Below are 25,728 nucleotides of genomic sequence, written 5' to 3' on the forward strand. Positions count from 1 at the left end.
AAACATTTTAATTGTTACCACTGTTTTTTCTCAGCTCTTTTGACTGTACGAAGAGTTTCCTTTTATATACAAAATATTCCATACATATATGTATATCGCTCGCGAAAGACTGTTTCCTTTGTGAATTTTTGTTCTGTAGTCTCCTTTCAGACTGACAAAAAAATAACCAAAAAAGAAAAACAAGAAGCAGAAAAATCTGAAAAATGATTTCTGAGCTTGTCGAGCAAGTTTATTATCTAGACACGGACCACAAAGCCAACATACGGAGCCTGTCACTTGCAGTTGACGACTGCCATGCAATCGAAGGACTCTTTTTGTTTTGGTTTTTCTCTTTATTTTCTACATATATATGTGTGTATATATGTATATATATGATTTTAGTGTAGCTTAATCCTTGAGCCAAGCATGGTCCTTGTGTCCCTGAGCTGTCCACCTTTTTCATGTTGCTCAGTCGTTAGAAATTACGCAGAGTTGCAATTTAAAAGTTGCGTGCTTTTCCGGGGAAGCCAACAACAATATAATTTAATTCTGGCCATGTTTCATAAATAGTTTTTGGGGGCACAGAGAAACCAATTTTCTGCAGATTTAAACATTTGCAGTCAAACAACATCTCCTGACCTCAAAAATTCACCCAGTGTCTACTTATTTACGTCTTTGTTTAAGCTGCAATAGAATGGCAGTTGACCTGAATAAGGGCATAAGAAAAGTGTCCTTTTTGGTATTATCTCTGCTTGGATTTCAATGTCAATCAGTTGAGCATATTGGACATTGGTTGTTGCTGTTTTCGAAAAGAATTTCTTGTTGCCATTTTATTATGGCTGTCTCCCGTAAAACCCCAAAATGTAAGTGTCGCTACCTACCACTACTCCGTTTGAAACATAAATCTTGGCATTTTGCATTGTTCTGCTTTTGCCTTTTCAACTGGCCCCATAAGTGGCTTAAATGTTGAATTTGAAACTACAATGCGATGAGAAAAAGTGAACAGGAAAATGCTCTTTTTCCAGCTACGGGTACAAAATGTGTGTGTGCCAAGTGGCAAGTGGTTACGGCCGGTGTGGGGAGGGGGGGGGTCCTGCCTGATGTCCTAACATCGTCTTTTTCCTATGCCATGAACGGCCTTATAAATTGTCTGCAATGTTAAATGTTGCATGTGCTTCTTCTCACTTCTCACACTGCTGCTGCATGGCTCTGCAATTTTGCCTGCTGCACCATAGGAATTTATGGCTATGGGCGTTAGACAAGGACTGGGCCACTAATCAGCACACGTTTTAGCTGCCATCCAGTTTGCAGGAAGTGGAAGTTGAAATTGTTAAAAGCAATAAAGCTAATAAGTGATGTGGCAAATGTGTGTGTGTGTGAGTGTCTCTGTGTTTGCTCCACTTAGAGATGACAGCGTGATATACCTAGATATATATATATCGAACTAAATAATGTTTTGGTAATTTAAATTCAAGGATATTCCATCGACATTGTCCATCTCTAGGGTAACATACAGCAAATTGCCATTTGCCAGAGAGTTAAGAGGAAATCAGCAATTAGTGGCAGACCAAACGCCCCAAGCATATAAGCATTGTAGCAGGAGAGAGAGAAAGAGGGATACTGGTGGATGTGAGTTACGGAAGGAGAAGAAAACGACTGGGACAGAGGCACGCATTTCCGTCAGGCGCCAACTGCTTCCGTCGGCTCTTTGCACTTTCCACTTTCCACTTTGACTTGGTTCGTTCCAGCTTCTTCTGTTTGCTGGCGCTTTGTGTGACTTTCTCATCCTGGGGTCGGTGTAATTTTATGACTAATTAGTCAGCTAGTACGTCAAGTTGGCAACAGCTACAACTACAACTAAGTACTACAACTACGATGAAGACGCAGATGACTTCGTTTAAGCTTAAGTCTATTACAAAATGTTGCCTGTTGTCGACGATCGTCGTTCGCTGTGGGCGTGGGCATTTATTTGCCTTGCTGCGCTTTTAATTGCTTGCAAGCAATTTTCTGTTGCTGGTGTTGCTTCTGTTGCTGCTGTTCTTTTTTTTTTATGGCATACATCGTCGTTGTCGTCAGCAACCAGAAACCTGCCTCCGGTCTGTCTACAAAGTTGAGTTGCAGTTTTAGTTACCAGCATGTTTTGTTTTTCTTTTGCAATTCTTTGTTCTTATTTTGGCTTTTGTGTGATTTTTCCCTCAAACACAAAGGAAAAGCAACGAGAACTGAAAGAAAGCAATTGCCTGTTGTTGTTTCTCTGAATTTCTATTTATGCAAAAGACTTTAAATGCATGTTAAAGGCGGCTAGTGAAACGGGGGGAAAGCGAGTCTCTCTTAGTTAGCATGCAATTTGTCAATTTAGAGCACTTCATCTAATTAATCTCAGCCAAAAGCAGGTGAAAATATTCCTCAATTTACAACTGACAAAAAGGACGACAAATGATTTCCGTTGGCAAATTATCCACTTCCGATGCATGTACATCATTTGTATAGGCTACAAAAACAAAAAAAATGAGGAAAATACCCGAAATGAACAGAAAAGTTAAATCTAGAGCCACCAAAGTTGGTCGACACCTGCCAGCCACGCCCCTCACGCCTTCCCCCCCACCACGGCTCAATGCAGCCAGCTCAGTTAACCAGAAAGGCAAAAGTCAATGTGCAGAGGGGGCCAACAGCGGGTAGGAAGGTTAAAAGAAAGTTTTGGTTTTAAGGGCATTGCCGTGTTGAAAAAACGAAAAGGAAATAACAACAGCAGCAGCAGCAGCAGCAACAAAAAGAAGTACACGAAAAGCGGCGAAAAATTTAAATGACAAGCAACTAATGGAAATTGCTAACAATTTTCCAAAGGCAGGTGGTGCCGACGCCTCCGTCACCACCGCCAGAACTCCGAATGGTGGGTCTCTCTCTCTCTCTGTCTCTCACAGTCATGGTGTGGAAAAGTTTTGCTTCCCTGCCACCATTTCCTTTTGCTAGCCTCTGCATTGAAAATCAGCTAACAGTACAACAAATGGCTTCATTTATTTGCGTCTTTTGTGCTGAATGCTGAAGCAACTTCACCTTCAAGTCAACAGAGCAACAGAGATAGAAAGTGTGTGTGTGTGTGTGTGTAAGAGAGAGAGGGAGAAGGGACAACTTGATTTACGCTTAGCTCCTTGGGAAAGTGGGAGAGAAAAAAAGTTTTACGGAAGGTAAAAATGCTGCCGACTAAACAGGAGCCGACAAACCGAAGGTAACATACAATATTTATAAATGAAAACAAGTTGGCAGCACTGCACTTTGCACTCACCGTGATTGAATGGCCCAAAAACCAAATACAACATGCAGCCAAGTCAAACCAGCCAAGTTTCTACACTAGCACCAAAGTTCAAGTTTTTAACAAGAAATATAAAAATCTTAAGGCAACCAACTCATTTTTTGTGTATTGTATAGTTTGTATATTTTTTTTAGTTTTTACCGATTTAATTTTTTGTGGGACTTTACAATTCTGGCAACGGATCCGCACTAGCCCTATGCCTGGATTGTGAGCTTTTAAGCCTTTTAAAATTGATTTCCGTTGAGATTATCGATTTCTTAAGATCCATTTCCTCTGCATTGACCTTCAGACAAATGTCAATGAAGAGGCACAAATCGAGATTCTTTAAACGTTTCGCTAAACTAAAAGCTTCAGTTAAAATTTCCTTTTCTCTTTCAATTTTACCCAATACCGCATCAGCTTTGCCAATGATTATTAAACTAAGAAAAGTCCAAACATTGCTATTGCATTTTTTAGCCTCTGCCAAAAAGAAAAACATGGAAAACTCAAAAGGAAATTCATAAAATACGTATATAGAATAGATTTACCATCCATTGCCTTGCGTGCTATGGAACAGGCGGCATCAAATGTATTATTATCCAAATGTGCCTGCGCCATCTCATGTAGCAGATAGCCTCGTTCTATAGGGTATTTGGCAAATCGCATACGATATTCAAGGTGAGCTATGCGCTTTCTAAAATGAAAAATAATTGAAAAACGCAAAAATTCACTTTAAAATTTGAAATTAACAATCACTTGAACAATTCCGCTTTGGGATCGCTTAATTCAGTTTTAGTTAACTGCAGTATATTGGCAACTTTTGCTTTTGATGTCAATTCTAAATTCTTTTCCAATGGCAATTTGAAAAGTGTTAGGAGACGTTGTTTACCCTGCAAGACTTTCATATCGCTGGGAATTTTGTATTCATTAATGCGGGCCAAACCCAAATAGTTATAGACCTCATTAATGAATTCAAATTTCCATGGCATAACACGATTTGTCTTGATTGAAACATATTCTCCCATAACCTCTTCAACAAAATGTGTTAGTTTCTGCAAGAAAAAAGCATTTTCAATTTCCATATTTTAGTCCTCTCAATTACAACTCACATTCAGTTCGCCAACTTTAATTAAATGCCTTATGCTGCGTAATATTTTAAACATATTTCGCCTTGTTTGATATTGTATGCGAAAGAGATTGTCCTCCTGGTGCTTATTATAAAGATCTCCTGAGGCATATTTATGCATATTTGTTGCATACATGGGACAGCGAGCATGCAACATTTTCTACCAGCAAAATATCAGAAATTATAAACAAATTGTTTTAGTCTTTTTTTTGTTGCCTACCGTTAAAACGCGCGTTGCTTTGTAATTGGTTTTTATTAGATTCTTAATATACGGTGTCGATTCGCTACTATTTTCAAGGAAAACATGTGGACTATTTCGCAATTTTTTAAGGAATGCCACATCAACCCAACAACGATTCAGATACGTTTGATTGTAGATCTTAAAATGACGCCTTCGCCTAGCCAATTCCAAAGGTGAAACTAATTCTTCCTGTATTTGACAAAGAAAAGAAATTAAAGAGCAGACAATAAAGAGATAAGCCTACCTCCATTTCTAAAATGCTAACAACATCGCATTCGGGTTTCGATTCTTTGGGTTTTTGATTAGCCAAGTCATATGTCATATTATTGATCAGACGCTGTACAGCTGGCGAAGTCTGGACACCCAGAGTGTCAATAAAATTCTCATCCACCACATTCAGACGATTCTCTACAGCTACAGTTTGTCCGGTACTCGTACTATATCTTCTCAGATGATTATGCAAATTGATTTTGGCATCCTCAAATCGATTGCACTCATGGAGAGCATCGCAGACTTCGACACCAACATGTGGATTGTATACAGGCGGATTACTCCTCTCCAGAAGTTCTACAAATAATCCACTTAATCTTGAGCAATTTAGTTTTAAGCATATACTCACTCACTTTCAGCTTTGTCTGAATCTTGTAGAGCTTCTGGGGCCAGGCCCAATGCGCGTTTAAATTGACTAGATTTCATCAGGGCTTTGGTATTATTTGGACTTATGTCTAATGCCTTGTTTACATAGTGCCCACCATGGGCGAATCTCTGTTGACGTGAGAAATATGAACCCCAATCCGTGTACATGGCGGTTATTCGTTCCGGCGACCATGCCAATATTTCCCATGGCCGTAAGTTAGGTGCAATTGAGGTCGTTTGCAGATTTTCCGCCATTGTAATTAGTTAAAAAATAAAATCGACTATTTTTCTATTAAAACACAAAAATGCAAATCTGTATAATTAAAATTAAACTCGAGTGTATTATAACGGATTAATAATAACATTAAAAAACAAAAGAAAAACACAATTAAATGAAATTTATTTTTCATAGGCTTCCCAGATGAATCACAATTCAATTGTTTTTTTCTCTAAATTTCTCCAATTTAATTTTTTTTTAGCTTTAGGAAAATGGAAGGTCGATATTGATCTATGCTATGTATGTTTCTCTTTGGATCCATAATCGAATGAAGATAATATTTATTATCTGTAACATTTAATTTAGCAAAAGGTTCACCGATAAAAGTTGAATTTTCTTGTCTAAAGCAAACTGGTCGTACTTGAGCTGAGAATATGAGAGGATTTATCAATCTCAAATAAGCTAATGTTCCGTTCTTTTCAACAGAAAGGGACTCCAAATAGTATAGGGTATATGCATGTTCCATTGTATCAATAAAACTAGCTGTATGATTTCCTTCGACAATAGTAAAAACATCTAACTGATTTTTATTAGTCTCAAGCACACAGTCCTTATGTGTGAGAATTAATGTTGGAGTCATAATGACGCCAAAACATTTGAAATTATGTTGCGTTAGGTTGGAGAGGGTTCTTCGAAATAGACTAACCACCCATGGTATTTGCTGTACGGTTGGCAAAATAATGCCACAATCCGGTATGCATTTAAAATCTTCCATTGCTTTATTGTAAAATTTCCAATTACCATCTCTATTGCAATACCATTCCACTGATTGGTTAACCATTTGACTGATATATGCCGGAGCACACTCAACTGTGACTCTAGTACCAACAACCAGTTTGACATCATTGCTTTTGCAGTCAATGGAATCAGCGCGGTACGTACAAGTCGGTTTGATGCTCACATTTTGGGTTATAGTGCCCTTCTTACAAGTCCTGACACACTCGGGCCAGTATCCTTGCCAAGTGCCATTTAGGCAAGCATTTACATCTTCTCCCCTAAGGGTAAAATTCTTTACACAACCCAGTCGAACGACAGTGGCATGGGGAACAGTCTCTTTTTGATTATAGGGAATCGTATTGAATAAGGTATTCACAATTAAGGTATTATCACTTGGCGGTACGCGACAACTCTTTAGAATGGGTTCCTTGGATGGTTTTTCAGTTTGTGTAATTTCTGGATAATATGAAGATTGTTCTATAGTTGGCTTTGGTACATGTTCTGGTCGGAGAGCCACAGTCCAATTAGAATTTGTTGGCAGTCGCTTTAATTTTCGGCATATTGACGGAATTTCATCACTCGAGTCTCTGCAGTCTGCCTGATGGTCACAAAGCGATAATTTGGGTATGCATCCACCGTAGGCACACCGAAAAGTATCAAATGGACACAAGGAATTTAAACACATTTCCAATGTTTCATCACTGCCATCACGACAATCCTCAGCGCCATCGCAAGTAGCACGAATGGGAATGCATTCCTTTGATTCTTTGCATTGGATTTGATTAATTGAGCTAAAATACAATATTTAACATGGAATCTTTTACACTTAAAGGCGTCTAATACTCACATGCAATCGCCATGCATTTCTTCATTTTTAATCTGATTCTCTTCAAAATTGGAACAACGTTGCCAATACTCATCGGTGCCATCATGGCAATCGGGAAAGCCATCACATTCTTGTTCATCCGTAAAACATGCTCCATAGGCACAACGATATTTATTTCGGCACTGATTCCAAAAACATACTTCAAAAGTCTCATCACTTGCATCTGAACAATCCTTCTTAGTATCACATAATTTCTTATCTGCTATAGTTTCACCACTATTGCAGTTGAAACATTGAGCTGGAAAGGAAATGTCGTTGAAACGTCGTCGCTTTTTAAAAGTAAATATTTATTAACTTAAATACACACCACGTTGCAAATCGAGCAAAATGTATAATAAAGCACCAAACTTGAGAATTTTGAATAAAGTCGAAAATATATGTTTCGCTAACATGTTGCCGGCTACGCATATTTTTTGATACTGCGAATAATGTTTGAGAGAGAAACTTTTAAATACATAACTCACTGCCACAGAGAACAATTTTATTATGGAATTACTCATATGTCGTGGGTTCAAATAATCAGCATGGTATCTATAAATAGAACGCTTGTCGAATTTGTATAAGTCATCTGTTACATACTATAAAAACTGCTGTTCTTTCTTTCCATTCTAATGTTTTGTAAAAATTTTATAAAAGCAGAAAAAAGTTCTCATTTGCCTAGTCCATCGAAACATGATTCGTGTGTGGCTTTTTGACATTTTCTATATTTTAATTTGCAGTGAAATGAAACACTTTTCCTTTTTACTTTTGTCCTAATGACTGACCTGGCTAGGCAATTGATTGGTATTCAAATGGGTAACAAAATTAGAGCTTTCTAACAAAGCTAAAAAATGAATACAACAAAATCTATGCAATGAAAAATGAATGGCATGAATGAATGGGATAGTGATTGGAAATAAAATCGCTCGAGTGAGTTTAGATCGCTCTTTAAAAATCGAGCGCTTTGCAATTCGAAAATAAAAACTGACATTTAGTGTAGTTTGGCTATACCATAGATCTATTTTTTGGCACTTGAGATGTTTTCTGGGAAATTCTTTAAGTTTAAATTGCTTCAACAACATCGACAATGACAAAAGTGTTGAATTATAAATTAAAATCCCCAATAGCGTTTGATAAACAAAGTCCTGACAAAGTGGAAGTTGGCAGGGGAGAGTGAAACAAGTGAACGGAAGACTGGAAAAACAACTGACAATGGAATTGTTTGTTAAATTGTCAAACAAATGCGCTTTGTGATTCCCCAACACAACGACAAATCGCATCGACTGGTTGCAGATTGCAGACAACAGACGGCAGACAAAAGGCGGTATACTGCATGGCCAAAGGGGCGCATACGTTATATATAGATTGACAATCGAAGTGCAATGGAACTGCATCAGAATAGAAACATAGCACTGACAAATGAGCGCAAATTGCACTCACTCACAGTAGTTGTATTAGTAGTTGGGCTCTCCTCTTTTTTTTCCATTTTAGTTGGTTTATTTTCTTATACAGAATTGTGTCAACAGCATTTACATTTAGCTTTCCCTTTGTTGCCATATCGTATCACATACTATCGCACATAATTTTGTCGGTACTTGATTCACAATTTAAGCATATACATTTTTCGAGTTTGGATTGACGTCAGTGAGAATGATATTATTAACTGGAATTTACTTTATCTCAAAATGTTTATGTTATTAGAATTTTTTGTTGAACTTAATTCATCTTTGGAATTCTATTTTACGCAATGAAAAGATTTGAGACTGGTCTCTCTTTGGGTTTAAAATAGCAATTTGGTCTTGAGGTTAACAATTCAGCTTTTTTTTTTTTTAAAAATTAATGATTTTAAATACATAAGAATGACTCTGCTCTTATCTCTTTTCATTAAGAAATAATTGAAAGCAATAGTAATTTGTAGTTTTTTTGTTTGATTGCCATTACCGATAATGGAAGAGAAATTAATTCAATTCCATTTGATGAAAGATAACGATTTTATTCTATGGGTTTCATTAATAATGCTTAATATTTTGTTTGATTAAAAGTTCAGAATTTATATTAGAATAGTTTGACTCTTCTTGTGACTTCTATAGATCATCTTTATGTCTGTGTTTTTCAGACTATTTTAAGTGTCAAATAAACTTAGAACTATTTATTTTACAATTTAAATATCTGTAATAATTAAAAGAAAAATAAACTCTTTGATGTTTGAAAATTCTTTTTGGTTGCCTTTGACTAACAACATGATCTTGCGGCAAAAGATGTAAATGCTTTTGCTCTGAAAGTTTTGGGCGAAACTTTGTTGATGGCGTCGCATACAAAGTAACTACAAAAGTGCAAAAAGCAGGCTCTTATCCAATTAAGTCATAACTCAATATTTGCTAAGAGATATGCACTTGGCCATTACTTAGGCTAAAGGCAAAGAATTTTAGCTCTAATAACTTTTTGAGCTGGTACGCTGCTCTCTTCCGTTTCTTGAAGATAATTTTCACGCCATCCCAGACGCAAGTACAAGTAATTTGTAAGAAGAAGCAAGTTTGAGGTTTTTTTTTGTTGGGCGCAAGAAAAAAATTTTGCTTTATGCAGTGAGAGATTGTGGGTAAGGAGGGCAAGGGAAGTAAGGCGGTAAGTAGTCGGGGTTTTGCCTCATTTTATGGCACCAGCGAGACGCTGCCACAACTCATTTGGCTTTGACCAAGCCTGTGGACGATGCTGCAGTCCTTCGTGACTGTGTGAATGTGCTACAACCTCAACTTCGCATCCATCTGCCAGGGATAGGGGCAGACAGAGGAAGAGAGACAAAGATTGGGAGATGGGGAGGGAGCATAAATTATTCATTTGTAATGTGCAGCATCTCTGGGTCTGTAGGTCTCATTCTCTGTGTATATATGTGTGCACTTTTGGCACAGGATATGACACTGACACTCAGCGCCAGGCGCTTCGTCCTGCGTCAACAACTTCCTTGGCTGCTCTTGGCGTTTACTTTGGTTTGTAATTTCCTTCTAGAGTTTGTGCCGTGGCCAAAAAGTAGAAGAACCCAAGAAAACACACCCAGTGGCTGCTAGCATACAGCAAATTACGATTGCAGCTGTCCAGGATTTGCCTCCGTGTCTCTCTTTCTTGCTCGCTCTCGGTCTCAACCGTTGGTTTACCACTTCACATTGGGGAGTCGTTGCTGCAATTGCTAAAGTTTAAAGTTTTCTCCTTGACTCTCTTTTAGATCTCCTTCTCTCTCTCTCTCTCTCTCTCTCTCTATCGCGCTTAGTCTTCCTTTTCCCTTGTTTGCTCTTCTAATACTAGGAAAAGTTTCATTTGTGAATTGAAAAATTATTTTTTTTTTTATGTTTCATATGCAGACTGTGCGAGTGTCATTTACGAAAGAATCTTAGAGTGTGGGGTGGTAGGGAAAAAAGCCATTGACAAAATAGAAAGTTGTTGACTCAGTTTCTACTTTTGCTTAGATGTAGCGTCTAAGTTTTCTACTAACGAAAACGCCTGCAAGTAGGCAACACACTATAATTACATACATTCAATGTACATATGTACATGCACCTTGTCTCTGACTTGAGGCGAAGCCAAGAAAAAACTAAAATGAACACACACACATACACAACCAGACAGACAGAATTAAGTAAGAAAAACTGTGAAACATAAGTTAATTAAAATATGGCCAACAGGTTAACTTAATTAGGGATTTGATCTAAAAGAGTTTAAATGAATGAAGTTGAGTTTTTTCTCTACGATAAATATAATTAAATATTAACATTTCGGTTTGCACGAGTTGTGCAACTGCTAACTAAAGCCAAATGTAATTATTATGCCACAGCAATGGGTTCTAAGGAAAATGGAACACGTCTCTCTTCCATGTTCATGACATGGCTATGAGGACTGGACACAAACTGCAAATGTGCAAGCAGTCAGCAATAGCATGAGCATAAGAAACGTGAGCACATCAACTTTTATATCATATAAAAATTAACAGAATTACATACATGTATGTAATTCAAGAGAGCAAGTGATAGAGAGAAACAGAGAGAGAGAGGAAGCCAGAGAAGTAGTGGATATAAAAGTTAATTATATTGTTTAAATTAAAAACCATTTACCTTCTATCTATTCTCTCTATTCTATAGCCATTGAGCTGAAGCAAAAGTGTTGGAGAATTTTTGTGTCTCCTCCAAATTTATCTGTCTGTTATTCCTGTCTTTCTTTGTGCCTTGGGTACTGCTTCTGGCATATGAGTAATTTATTGTGTATCTAATTAATTATTGCTGTCTACGTAATTTTTATACATGTACCACCATGGCTTGCGGCCCAGACTTCTTTCAGTCTGGAGTCTGTGTCATCTTAATTGCCCAACCACAATGTGACTCTATTAGAAATGAACCTAAATCAGTTTGCGACAGGGGCCTCATCATGATGTATGTGTCGAGTTGTTTGTTTGCATTTAAATTTATGCTGCTAAAGGCGTCTCGCTTTTTCTCTCTCTCTATCTATCTCTCTCTACCCAGAACCCTAAGAACAAAGTGTTGAGGTCAACTATAAACAGAAACAGGAAGTAATGGTCAACCTGTCGAAGGGCACTTGAACACTCAGCTTCCGATACTTGCCTGAAAAAGGCTGCCATTTTTGTCACGATAGAAATTTATTTTTGAATCATATTAAAGTCGGAAATGCAGCTGTCTCTCTCTTTCTCGCACTCTTTATTGGGTATTTTAGTGAACGATGTTGACTACAGTTTACCGCAAAATTGTCAACAGGCATTCCAAACGACCCACAGTCACACAGGCTCGCACATTGGCTCACTCAGACTCACACATAAGCCACAGACACGCACGTGTATGGCAAAAAGCGGAAACGGAAATGGCAACGTGGTCGACAGGACCACTCTCTTTCTCTCCCTTATGTGCTGGTATTTATTGATGTTTATATGGTTTTGACAATTATTCTGTGCGTATGTGTGTGTGTGTGTGTGTGTGTGTGTGTTAACGGATGTAAAAGTTTCAAAAGTTTGTTGTTTTAAATTAGTATATATAAAAAAATAATATAACAAATTAGTTGCATATACATATATGCACAAGTATGTGGCACACAGCGGAAACGCGTGCGAACAACATTAACGGAAGCGGACTCTTTACGGCCAAAGTGGCATATTAAATTTATTCCTTTTTATATGACAGCAACAACTACAACAACAACAACAAAATTCAAACCAATATATAAATAAGAATTCCTTTTGTACTAATGTAGCCAAACTAATTAACTCTTTTGGTCATTTAATCAAAAACTAAGTTAAAGCAACAACAACATTATGTTAAATTAGAAATCTCATCCTACTATCCTCATTCAGTTTGCTGCTGGCTGGAGGCTGACTTTGACGGGACATTGCCTAATTAAAATGACAAATCGTCAACTGCAATAGCAACACAAAGGCAGTAAAAACAACAACAACAACGGCACAGGCACAAGTTAACCCTGGCCAATGAACGGCAACAGCAAACGGCCAATTGTGATGCAAATTTATGCGCTGCTTGGTCAAAAACAAAAACCCGAACATGGCCCCAAAAACTAGGCAACCAAATTATGCACTCGCACCCACACAAACACACACCTACACACACATGGGATTCCCGCATGAATCGTTGTAGATACAGATACTGTTGCCACAATTCAGATTGAGATACATTCCATTCCAGAGTATGTTGCAAGGGCGTGGCATGGATTTTACAGTGGCTAGCAGGAAAATATATTTTCCATTTTTCCATTTGATTAACGATTTTTGGCGGCCAATTCTGGTACCAACAAAAAAAGAGTTTGATTGGTTGGCAAAGTTTTTGTTTTTGTTTTTGTTGTTGTTGTCTTTTTTTTTTTGTTTTGGTACCCTGCAAATCAGCAATTAATTTTCATCTCATGCAATTGCGTGCTCCGTTACGATTCATTAACTTCAAAATGTGTTTGTGTATGTGTGTAAGAGAAATCTGTGTCAGCATCTCAGTTGTGTTGGCTTTCAATTCAGTTAACAGGGCCAACAGAAGGACGCTTATTATCCTTGTCACGTTCGCGTTGTTGCACCTTTGTTTACCCCCCATGGCTTGCAGTTGGGCAAACAATTTGCTTGAGTGCCGATGCCGATGCCGATGCTGATGCTGATGCTTTTGCTTCAAGGTAAACTCCATTTCCTGGCCGAATCATTGAGAGTTTGAATATGTTTGCCAGAGTGTTGCGTGTGTATCTTTGGCCAAGTTTGTATTAGTTTGTATGCTAATTTCAGATGAGTGTTTAATGTCAGTTAACATGGGCATGAATTAACTAGATATATGTGGAAAAAAACTACAAATTAGACTTGAACTGAAGTCAGGAATTAAATTACTTAAAATTAAATAGATTTGTTTGAGTCCCTTGTTTTTTTCTTTTTTCCTCACATCAGTCTCTGTCGCATTTACCGAGCAAATACACAATAGTAAAGAGCAATACAAGAAACCAAATGTACAGAAATCACAGCACAAAGCGTAACATGAGTCTGGAGTAAAAAAAAAAAGAAAAGAAAGAACAAAATATAAAAAAGGCAAAGTGTTAAGGATGTAGTCGACTTGAGAATATACTGGAAATTCACTAAAACCAATTTTATTTATTTTCTAAGAATAAATTTCCAAGCATGAGTAAGCCTGTGATTAGTAAGGAAAAATAATATTTGACAACCCGAACTGGAATTAGATAGAGGCAGCTATATATGATTGAGAAAGTCCTAAATCCTGATGATGAACCTTAAAATCTGAAAACATTTCCAGTCAACTTTCGACTGATACTGCAAAGTAATGAATAGATTATCTGTTTTAACAACTGGTCTAGCGCAAAATACAATCGACTAAGATATATTTCATATTTTAAATTTAGAAAAAGAACTCATAAGATTAAGGGTTAACAAATGAAATTAATACATTTTCTGCTTCACAGAAGGGGGAAAAAATTCTTGTCTCTTTCAACTTATGAACATCATTGATATACTCACTTAATTAAAGGGTAACTGCAAATAAAATCGTGCGCAGATTGTGTGAGAAAGGAAAAAATATACGACAACAGAAGCAAAAAGCAACAAGAACTATAATTTCCTAAAGGACTTAATTATTTTATAATAAGCACATAACACAAGAACGACGAGCAAGAGAAAAGAAGCAAAATACGAACAGAAGATAGGTAGGTGGAGAAAAGGAAAAAGAAGGTTAACGTGAAGTGAAGAAAAGCATTAGTCGACTACAGGGACGAAGCATGAAAGGAAGTCGCTTAAATGCAGCGCAAAAGTTGCAAAAGTTTTTATACCACTCATCGAAAGTCTGAAATGATATATTAAAGTCCCCAAATGTATGTAACAGACACAAAGAAGCTTTTTCGACCACATAAAGTACAAAAATGAATAAATGAACATAATGAATCGAATGAAGGAGGCTAAAAAATAAAAAGAATTACATAAATCCGACGTAGTAATCAAACTTATTCATTCGTTTTCTGCTCGATTAAGTAGGTTAAGACTTTAGGTAAGAACTCATAGGGTAAAATGGTATATTAACGTCACCAAAATGTAAATGAATGAGTCTATCTGCTTACATTTACATTTAAATTTAAAATAATTGTTTAATTTGCTGCATGGTATAACGAAGTCGGCGAAATGTATTTACTTTATATTTTTTTTTGCCAGCACCACGGCAATCGGTCAAAGAGTGCTAAAGAGTGGAAGGATAAGTCAGAGAGCTGCAAAAAGGAATGAGTAGCAGCAACATCAGGGAAAAGCATAAATTGTGAAAATATTACAGATTGTTGTTTGTCTTCCTCTCTTTCGCTTTCCATCGTTCCATTCATTTGAACACCCGTCGCCCTCTCTGTTGTGGCTGTTGGTGGAAAGCTGCTTGGTTTTACGTTTTCTGTTCTTTTGTCTTATTAATGAATTTATGGTTGAGTGAATTTTAGCAATTAATATTGATTTGCAAAAGTTGTTATTGTTATTTTGCTCACTGGCCAAAGATTCTTGTGGCTCTAGCATCGAACCGAGATTCGTGGCAACATTAAGTAAATCAACCAAATGCAAACAAAATTCAAGTTTTTGGGTTATATGCACAGTAAAATTGTTAGAATGAAAGTCTAAAAAGGCATTTCTTTAAATAAAACGATTTGCTTCACTGGTGCGTGAGGGTAAATTAAAATTGTTGGTTTAAACTATTTCCATTTTGCTTGACTAATTAATTATTAATTTTTTGCTTAATTAAGTGTTTTTGTTAATATCCAAACATTTAACTGGCACTTGTGATAAAATTGTCTAGTATATCAATCATTATGAAACAAATAGATTTAATTGCAACTGCAATTATAAAATGATTTTAATCAGACTCAAATTGTCATAATCGATTTGAAAACTTCTTAAAGGACCTTCCTAGGAAACTGCCAGTCTCTCTTAAAAAACAAAAATCATATAAATTCATTCAGAGTATGCGAAACTATAATCATACAGCAATAAAATACACCATGGCCAATATGTAGAATAGAAATCGAACAATAATGGCAACAACAAATGCATAAATACAGGCCAATGCCGAACAATTGATACTTTTTTGGGAGAGGAAGGGGGTCCGAAAAAGGAAGCAGAACCCCAAAAAACGACCATCCAACAAATTTGTATGAATTTGTGCCGATGAAAGGTTGGTGGCTGGCGGAAGTGGATGTGGAAATGGCAATGGCAAAGAGGATGCCAGACACCAAACATAAACCCAAAACAAAACACTGAAACAAACATGGCCAAACACACACACACACACACACACACATATTAGGAGACCATGTGAACGTGTTAGGGTGAAGAGGGGAAAGTCTTTGGACAAAATTTCAAACCTCAAACTCCCAATCGTAACCGAAGCAAATTCATTTGAATTGCAAAACAAACACAGGCTGACAGCGATGAGGCCTAAGTCCAAGAACCAAGTCCGAAAACTAAACGAGCTTAATCATGTTGTAAATTTGCATAATTTGACATGTGTGTTAGTGTGTGTGTGTGTGTGTGTGTGTGTATGTGAGAGAGAGATATATACATTGTTTAATGCAAATCAATATGCCTAATATGTATCTTCATGCATATATTTCAATCAGCTTGGCAATAATTTTTCAACAATGCAGAACAGAAATTGATAAATTTAAAAGAAATTTGTTTTAAAACTATTTAAACGATTTAATAAAAAATATTTTTGAAAAAAGAGCAGGCCTTAAGTTAGCCAACTTTGTAGGCAAGCCAAGATCTTCATTCCTTAAAAAAAGACAAAAAGTTGAATAAGAACTAAAAGAAATTTGCTTAGCAGCAATAACTGAAATTAGTTTTTTGTTGACATTTTTGGCTTCCTCACAGTCTTGGTCAATTTATATACAATAAATAGAAATTACAATGCATTTTCTTAAAATGATAGTCATACCCTTTATTTGTTCGATTTCAAACTATTTTGAATTACACTGAAAATTACTTGCAATCGCGACAACTTGGCCATTCCCATGTCTGTCACACATTAATGACAATTGAATTGACAGCTCTCTGTTGGCCCAGGGATTGCAATTTGTATTCAATTGATGAAATTGTAATCATTAAATATTATGCTAAAGACATTCAATTGCAGTTGAATATAAGATATACGATTATTTAAACATTTTTCTAGCTTTTCATTTTCAAAACTTTTCCTCAAGTGTAGTTAAAAGCCATGTCAGTTAATAGAAAAACAGCTGACAGTTTCTAAAACATGTTCTGTCACTTTATAATTAAGTGGAAAACGAAGATGGCGCCTGAGCATGACCAACTCTGACTTGACCCAACTTAAGCAGCATGAGTAAAGGGCTGAGTGAAGAGAAACTGAATGGGTTGGGGAGGACTAAAGCTATATGTAAGTGTTTGCAGTTTAATGGAATTTTTAATTTTGTCCACTGTGTGCCTTGGCATCCCCAACTAGTTGACATTATTACAGAATTTTCTCGTGTTTTTTAACTATTATTAAAAATGCAACAACAAAAAAACAAGAAACAAAATTATTAAAAGCAACGAATTCTCATGCCCTTGGACCAACCTACCAGAAGCTCCAACAAAAAGACAGTTCCACTGGCCAACATGACCAGAGCCAAAGCAAAGAGTGCTGGAGCAAAATGCTCTAGATCCACCTCCACTTGGGCAGCTTTAAATAGACTGCAATCTGGCTTGGGCACTGTCCACAATTTGTCATTGTATTGCATGAGGCCAGTGGCTTGTAAATGAAGGATTGCATGGGCCAAATGTTCGCGCCAGGGTGAACTTTTGGCCAGCACCGAAGACGCCACATATGGAGGATTGAACATGATCTCTTGTAGCTCACAAAATTCATGTTCCTCCAGCAATTCAATTAATAATCTATACATACGATCGATGGCCGCATGAAAAGCGAAACCGCCTTGTTTTAAACGTTCTGCTCCCTGATCAATACTCAAAATGTTATGCTCTCGATTACGGCAAATCCTTTTACTATAGACATCTCTTACCAGCTGATTGGATGTATTGGTGAAGAGAACAAAATTGTAGGAAATGTTCTCCATGCCAATATCCAAATTACTATCATACAATGCCTGCAGATTAACAATACTCCGCGGACTGTCAGAGAGAAGTGATCCCACAATGAAGGCTCCATAGAACTGCATTAGCATAAAGCCAAATATGGAACTGGCACTGATAAGCATACGAGTTGAGAACAAGCGAAACATTTCAGGGTCGGGGCCCTGTTGCAAATAGGTGTCCATCATGGTGAACCATACAAAGGCAAAGTGGCGTTCCACGCGATGATGATGTTCTCCGCCAACTGTGAGGACGCGATGCTCTTGACGTACATGCAAGACCAGCAACAAAGTGCTAAACGTAATCAATGCCAAAACAGACCACCAGACCAGAGTGCTTAGTGGCTCAAAGAAGATATTTCGCACAATATTGCGACGTGGATGCCGGAATAGAAAATGAATGCTGTAAAGATAAAAATTAAATGTCTGAGTGGTCTTTCATTCACTTCCAACTCATTTAATATTACAATTGTGTATGCAAGATGGGAGTAAATTGCACTGAACTTTGCCTATCTAATACAAAACGCATCGGACAGAGGGCAAAGTCAGCCTGGTGGCTGGTTATTTGACCCATTACACCAGTCCAGCTGCCATTGTTGAGCATTTGGCCCCAGTTGTCTGTAAATCCAATATCCAAGCTGTAATTATTAAATCCTAATTAATGCTCCATTCCCAAACCACAACCGCAAGTGATGTTGGTACCTGAGATTGTACATACTCTGGATGAGTTTAAACAATTGATATGTCTTGCGCTGCATGGGATCGAATTGCAAGAGTTCCTTGTCGTTGGCCAAATACGACATGTCATCCAAGCCTTTGGGTTTCTCAATTAACTGATTGAAAACTAAATTACATATTAACAAATTCCATTAGTTTCTGTAATGCCTAGTTACCGCAGTGCTGGCACGTAGAGTGAAATTGTAGAAGTCTCGACGTCTTACTACCCAAGTGTTCTTAAAGTGGTTCAATAGTTGATAACCTTTAATGGGGGACCAACTTCCCTTGAATTCTATTATTAAAGGAGCATTAATTTGATAGACATCATACAGTTGATATGTGAAATTGCTAGAAGGCACATACTTTAATTACTTTCATTTCGGATTTATACACACACACACACACACACTTACTTATCAGCAGTCTCAAGAGCAACTGTTATATCCGCATCAATATTTATATTATAGCCACTAAGAATTTCCATTATGGTTTGCTCATTGGTTGCTCCTCCTGATCCCATCATAAACCAGGCTTGAGTATTATTAAAATATCCCATCTCAGAGGCTATTTTATAAATATAACGTTTCGCGTAATCATTATCATAATTAAATATTAAAACTCCAGTGCGTGGACTATTGTAATAAAAGAGTTCATCAAATTTCATTGGCTTCTTCAAATTATAAAATTGCACATAATAGTTGGCCAACAAATGCTGAATGCCTTCAATTTTGTGCTCTTCCTCAAGCGTCAAGACCACCAGAGCATGCTTCAAATTGTGGTAATACAGAAAATCCTCGAAAGCAAAGAGTTTCATGGAATTGGAATTTATGTTTTCAATTTGCCGCGAGCCTGAAAATCTTGGCAAAATTATGAAAATCCATAAAATAATTTTCACTTGCAACTTAATCATTCTATATGGCCGTGTGGCTACTACTTTCACTTGGACTTTACTTTGCTTTCATACTTTGTTTCTGCTGAGCCTTTTTATATTCGTTCAAATGGTGGAGCTTAAAGTTGTGAATTATTTAACAATATATTTATCATATCAGAGGAATTGGAATTGGTATACTCATAATACGCAACAAATTGCGTGAATGACATGTAAATTGTTCTATAATTTGTATAATTTTAAACATAGTGGTTGGAAAATTAGTTCATGAAATGCGTATACATATAATGCTAATGCCAGCTGAACGAGGGTCGTTTATGAAGTTGATTTGAGACAAGATTTAGTTTACTCAAAAAAGTTGACCTCTGAGAAGAACTGCTCTGGGTTGGACTGCGCCTGACATCGTAACTAGTTGACTAGGATATTTAAAAAAAAATACTTTCTTTTTTTTACTCTCAGATAACAAGCAATTTAAGACTTAAAGTTATATAGTGAATAAGAAAATGATCAAGTTGTTTTCAAGAAAAACTCATACGGGGCTAATAATCGAATTGCCCTTCGTATATGTAAATGAACATTTATTAACTGTCAAAACATGTCACATAGCACACGGGCACGGTAAGCCAGCGTAGAACAACATTTTAGACTAGCTAAATCAGCCATCAAAATGCACGTGAAAAGAAAATTTTTACCTGCGGCAGCCAAGCACAAGGAATATTTTCATATGAAAAATTAAATGAAGTTTTTTCATTGTTTTCTCTTTTTCTTTCCTAGACTTCTTGTTTGTTCATCTTATTTTATTTAATTTTTTTTTTGTATGTGGAGCATATTTTCATGTTACATCGTCAGACATGTGAGTGAGAAAAGTGTGAGAAAAGAAGGGGCAAAAAAATAAAAAAAGAAAGAGGACGACAACGAGGGAAGGCTAAAAAAGGGATGTGAAAGGAAAAGCAGCGAATGAAAACACACAAAACAAATTTAAACAGAAATATTTAAACGTTCCTGTCGCTTTTGTCGCGTACGCTGAGCAACGTGGCGTATGAGCAATTTTTGTCCTCTGCTTTTTTTTTTTTTGGCTTTCATTTTAATAGAGAAAAAATTGTTCCGCTTTTTTGTTGGTTGTTTTTTTTTTACTCGCTTGCTTGCTTGCTTTCCCCATTCTGCATGCAAGTCGCGCGCGCGTCTTCGATGCGAAAATCTGCGATAAAATGTGCAAAATTTCCCTTTTTCTTGGAAATGACTACATTTGAAAGGACTTGGTAAGTTTTCTTTTTTCTAAGGTTTTTTATTTTTGGTTGTTGGTTGCTGTTGCTTTTGTTGCTGTTCATTTGCATGTGGCCTTGCAACAAAATGTTTTTGTCATTACCGGCAAGTCAGGAGCTAAGCAGCAACAAGGACAACGACAGGGATAGGAACAGGGACAGGACAAAAACAAAACCAAATGAAACCTCTTGCATCCGCAAAAATGTCAACAAAGTGAATGTAATTCCTTTTAATTTCGTACTGCTCTTACAAGTCCTTGCTGCTTGCTGGTTGCCACTGGACGGTGTCTTCTTCTAGCACGTGGCAAGCTGTCGTGTAGCAAATTGCCCGAATGAAGTTGCCGCATGCAACGCGCCAAGCCAGGCCAGGCCAGGCCAGAACATTGCCCGTGCTGCATGCCATGAAATTAAGTTGCAAGCTGCAGGATTTGCTTTCAAGTTTCACTAAATTTTCTTTGCTCAACATACACACACACACACACACAGGCATAGACACATATACTCTTACCAAAAGAGGACACGAAGGTCCTTGGCTTCCTATCGTCTATTGCTAACACGCGTTTCGCTCGTTTCTTGCAGCTCTCTTCCTTAGCTTTCCTTCCTTTTGTTTTTTTTTTTTGCGGCAGTTTCGGATAATGTCACGTTAATGCCGCCAGCTTTGTCCTGCGTAATGTGGCAACTGGTTATTGGACTTTTTCGTATCTCACTACATACAATAAATTTATGTATTTCTTTTAATATTTTCCTGTTGCCTACTTGAATTTCCACACATATTTTTCATTTACCAAATTGTTTACGACTCAGTTGTCGCCAAGGCAAACAATTTCGGTAGCAAAATTTTAACAAATTTAATTAATTTCGCCGACCCAAAAAAACACAACAAAAAAATAGGACGTCATTATTATTATTCTTAATATTATGAAACATTTTCTGTGTCTCGTTTTTTTCTTTGCTTTACGTATTTTTCTTCTTAATTATTTTTACATTTCAACAGTCGAGGCATTTTAATTGTAGGTAGTCAACCAGAAAAACTTGTCCCAGGGCCAAAAAAACAAAAAAGAAATGCAAACGAACAACAATAACAAAAAGATAAAGGAACAAACAATACAAGTCCCTTTTCAATGGAATATTTAAACAACAAATTGAAATTGTCTTCATATAATGCTCTTAACAAAATCACAAATGAAATGAAAACTGAAACAGATTTCAATTTTCATCTTTCTTTTTGAGCAATGAAAGTCATTTTCAGTGATGGTCACAAATTATTTTTATTTTTTATCCCGCTTAAACTTTCTGCACTTCATTATTGTTTAATGTTGGCATGAACTGAAAAAAAATAATGTGTTTCCCTCCTTCCGCTCGTCTCTCCTCTGCTGCTGGTGTTTGGGCCGCATAAAGTCAACTCATTATGAAATTACTGCTGAAAACTTCCCCCATGCCGCAGATTTTCCGACCCACGGGAAATAATGGGAAGGAAGCAACGAAAACAAACAGCCAAAAAAAAAAAAACGAAGAAAATTACGATGACTGACTGGAAAGCAAGGCGAGTGAAAGAAATTAAATTTAATCGATTTGTGAAATGCTGCCAGACAACAACATCAACAGCAACTAAAACTAGAGCTCTTAGTTAAGTAAAGTGAAGGCGTTCATTCGGCTCGAGGACAGTGTCCAGAAATGTGAGTGAGTACGACAAGCACTTGGCCAGTTGGCCACTTGGCGTATGGCGCTTTTGCCACTTTTGCTCTGCCAGCTCTAAGCGCATTCTAAACAAATTAAAATTCAATTAAAAAGATGAAATGGCATTTCAGGGCTTAAAATGCACAGACACAGACCGAGACCAGAGAACCAGACGAAGCAAGGATTCCTCCATCTGCAGTGGGTAAAGAGACTTTACTTATATGGGACAGAATAAAATTTAAAAGATGTTGAGTTTTTGGTTTTCTATTTTGACTTGTTCTTAAACAGAAACCCATGGGGCAGAGTGTAACAAAATAGATAGAATCAGTGTCTGACTGAATACGAATTTTTCACAGTTGGTTGCTGCTACTTAATCTCCGCTAAAAGGCATCACATTCAATTCATTTAGTGGCAACACGTTATCAAAGCAAACGAGATGCTCCCATCCCGTCAGTTGGTAGCACCATTTTCGTCCTTTTCGTTGCATTTACTCTTGATGGAGGGCGGACATCGTCATTAATGCTTCACGCAACACGAAGTGCGACTTGAGCATCATTTCCAATTACGTCTACTCAACAGAGAGTGCGAGAGAGAAGGAGCGGGATAGCCATGGAGTGAGATAATAGGACAGACAGACAGAAAAGCAAAAAATTCTGTTCGTTTATGAACAGTTTTTTTGGCTGTCGTTGTTCAGGGTCGACATTGCCAATGTGCTGCTCATTATGGCCTTTGGCTATGCAAGCAAACCGCCAACTGTCATTTGCTTTGCTGTCCTTTATGGACTGCATTAAAATCCAGTCGAAGGTCCTCTTCGAAATAGAAGGAGCAGCAGATCCATACGTATTTTCATTTTTCATTTATCAACGTTTTTCGCTCACTTTCCAACTTTCTTTTTGTCTGCATAATGGAATCAAACTGATTTTAAACACATTTTGCCTGACAGATTTAAAATTCGGTCAAAGTTCGAGAACATGTAGTTAATTTGATGATTTCACTAAACTAACGACTAGTTTAAACTAGTTTGAAATCCATATCATGAACTTTGACCCTTGTTTTTTTGTATTTTAATTTTCAGTTTTTCTTGCAAATCAATTTTGGTTTTAAGGGTAATGGATACGCTTCAGGATATCCAATAAATATGCATGGCAAGCCAAATAGATAGAAAAAAAGAAAAAACAAAATGAACAATTTTTTATCCCCTTTCCCGAAAAACCGAAAAAAAAATAATTTAAAATTCGTCAGTGTGTTTTCTCTTCCTGTTCCTGTTCTTGTCGCCAACAGTCATCAATTATGGGCGGCCTTTCATAGACTCTCCCCACGACCACCTCCATCGAACCGCCTTCCCATCAAGCAAGTGTTGCAGGCGGAAGCGTCCAACTAACTAAACTATGCAAATTGGTTATTTTATGGCCGAAACCCTTTTTGCTCTTGTTTGGCCCTAAAGGATAACAGGCAGCGGCAACAGCAACAACAACTGTGCGACAGGCAAAAAAGAGTATAGAATAGAATAGAATGATATTGGGGAAGAATGGAATAATAACAAGAGGGGGTGAAAAAAAAAACCGAAAACTAAACGAAAGGAGAGCAAGGACAACGCCAACTAATGGCACAATTTAACCAACTAGCTGGGATAGCTATGTGTGGGTTGTGCGGATCTGGATGCGGATATGTGAGAATTCAATGAAATGGAAACTAACAAAATCAAATTGATGGAAAAAAAAAAAAAAAAAACACACAAAAAATTGGAAATAACAAGAACAAGAGAGTAGCCAGGACGATGTAGCAAGAAAAAGATGAAGACGAGCGGAAGAGACAGTGAAACCTTTAAAGGACACTTGGATGAAAAGAAATCAGCGCAAATCAAACGAAGCAGCGCAGCAGGAAAAATTGGGCCGACAACGGCGCAAAACAACAAATGCCAAGCAGATATAAGGAGCAAGGCAAAAAAAAACACACTCTGAAACGGAAGCGCAGCGACAAAAGGGCACGCCCCCCAACTGATAACCAACCTTACCGCCCACACGAAAACAACAAAAGATGCTGAAATGGCCAAAGAGCCACGACATGGAACAATGCCTCCGCCCCAGTACGCCGGAGATGGGCCGACTCTGGCGCTGGGATTGGAAATTGGACCTAGTCCTGTCCCAGGGCCAAAGCAAAGGAATGGGCGTGGGTGGTGTGTCTGTGTCCGTTTGGGGGTGTGGGTATAGCCTGACTGACTGGCGTATAACTCGTGCCTTGCTTCCGTTCAATTTGAAGCCTGTTTGTGAAAAGAAAAAGCAAAAAAATAAAACTGGCCAAGTCTGAAAAACAAATGCGGAAACAAGCAGTTGGCGGCCGATTGGAACAATTGCATCATCCATGAGTAGCAGCAGCGACTCAAGCAGAAGTCACAGCGGTGGCAAAAATTAAACAAACATGCCATTGCCGCGAGGTGGTCCAATCAGAGGGGTAAAACGTGGAGACCTTGAATGCGGGGAATTTACCCATTGTTTGAAGTTATTATTGGTCCAATTCCAATCACCATCGGCTGGACTGGACAGAACTGGACTGTTGCTACGTCTCTTGTTGCCTTTCCTCGAAGGATATCGCTTGATTTTCTTCTCATCGCCTCCGCTTCACAAACTTCCCTTTTACCCACTCCCCATTCGACGTCGATATAATTTCTGCTCTTTTATATTTGTCTTTCCGTTCGTAGACATTGGCTTTCTGGCATGTGAGCGTATAATTTGTAAAAATTATTTGCCTTGCTTTCATCGGATGGGAAAATATATATATATATATATATATATATTTATACTATGTAGGAGGTATATATATTTTTTTCATCAACATTGAATGTGGCTCGGGTTGGTCCTGGGACAGGAAGCGTTGCGGTCACCGCCTCCGGGTAAAAAAAAAAATGAAAAAAATTCTGAAAAACGAAGAGGATATGAAAAGAAAAAAGAAAGGGTTTACATTTTAAATGAAGCCTCGCTACTTCGTTAGTTATTGTTGGCAGCAGAAGCAATCCGAGTGATTGTCGTGCCCTTTAATTGCCTCAAGTGACCCGGCTATCCGACTTTAATTGGACAAAGATGATTGTCAGATCAATGCTTGAAGTGGCCAGCTGTCCATTTTGTTTGCTAAGCCACTTTAGCACAAAAAAAAAAAATATCGATGAGAACCCAGCAACAGCAAAAATGATTAACTCCAGGAGCAATGGCTGGTTCACAATAAATATGTGTGGAGTAGTTCAACAGACAATCTTCTACCAATTAAGTGAAACCATCTTTACTAAGTAATTATAGAAGATCAGTTGCAGTTGTCCATTTAGACAATAGAGACATTTTACAGTTATATTAACTGATTCGCTGTACTGAAAGAAGATAAAAAATCAGTTTCAAGTTTGTTTATTTCTCATAAAGAGAAATTAATAGAAAACTGTTTCTTAAGCTTTTTATTTATACACAATTTT

The 25,728-nt window shown here is 37.4% G+C and overlaps 3 protein-coding genes across 3 annotated transcripts; all 3 read right to left on the reverse strand.

The window, feature by feature from the left end:
* Positions 1-3,398: 3,398 nt before the first annotated feature.
* LOC6648021 lies at positions 3,399-5,576 on the reverse strand. The gene is made up of 7 exons (XM_002070315.4): positions 5,259-5,576; positions 4,880-5,202; positions 4,615-4,824; positions 4,378-4,554; positions 4,025-4,320; positions 3,817-3,962; positions 3,399-3,748 (listed from the first exon to the last, which is right to left on the reverse strand). Exons 1-7 carry the CDS (start codon positions 5,524-5,526, stop codon positions 3,453-3,455), a joined length of 1,716 nt encoding a protein of 571 aa, XP_002070351.1. The 5' UTR covers positions 5,527-5,576; the 3' UTR covers positions 3,399-3,452.
* An 11-nt stretch (positions 5,577-5,587) lies between these two features.
* On the reverse strand, positions 5,588-7,546 carry LOC111519144 (modular serine protease-like). The gene is made up of 3 exons (XM_023178232.2): positions 7,459-7,546; positions 7,113-7,389; positions 5,588-7,056 (listed from the first exon to the last, which is right to left on the reverse strand). The coding sequence occupies exons 1-3, from the start codon at positions 7,541-7,543 to the stop codon at positions 5,736-5,738; spliced, it is 1,683 nt and encodes a 560-aa protein (XP_023034000.1). The 5' UTR covers positions 7,544-7,546; the 3' UTR covers positions 5,588-5,735.
* A 9,631-nt stretch (positions 7,547-17,177) lies between these two features.
* On the reverse strand, positions 17,178-19,353 carry LOC6647674 (ionotropic receptor 75a). The gene is made up of 5 exons (XM_023178231.1): positions 18,857-19,353; positions 18,620-18,791; positions 18,429-18,559; positions 18,194-18,364; positions 17,178-18,129 (listed from the first exon to the last, which is right to left on the reverse strand). The coding sequence occupies exons 1-5, from the start codon at positions 19,351-19,353 to the stop codon at positions 17,178-17,180; spliced, it is 1,923 nt and encodes a 640-aa protein (XP_023033999.1).
* Positions 19,354-25,728: the final 6,375 nt, after the last annotated feature.

The sequence above is a fragment of the Drosophila willistoni genome, chromosome 3R, assembly GCF_018902025.1.
Source record: "Drosophila willistoni isolate 14030-0811.24 chromosome 3R, UCI_dwil_1.1, whole genome shotgun sequence".
NCBI classification, from domain to species: Eukaryota; Metazoa; Arthropoda; class Insecta; order Diptera; family Drosophilidae; genus Drosophila; species Drosophila willistoni.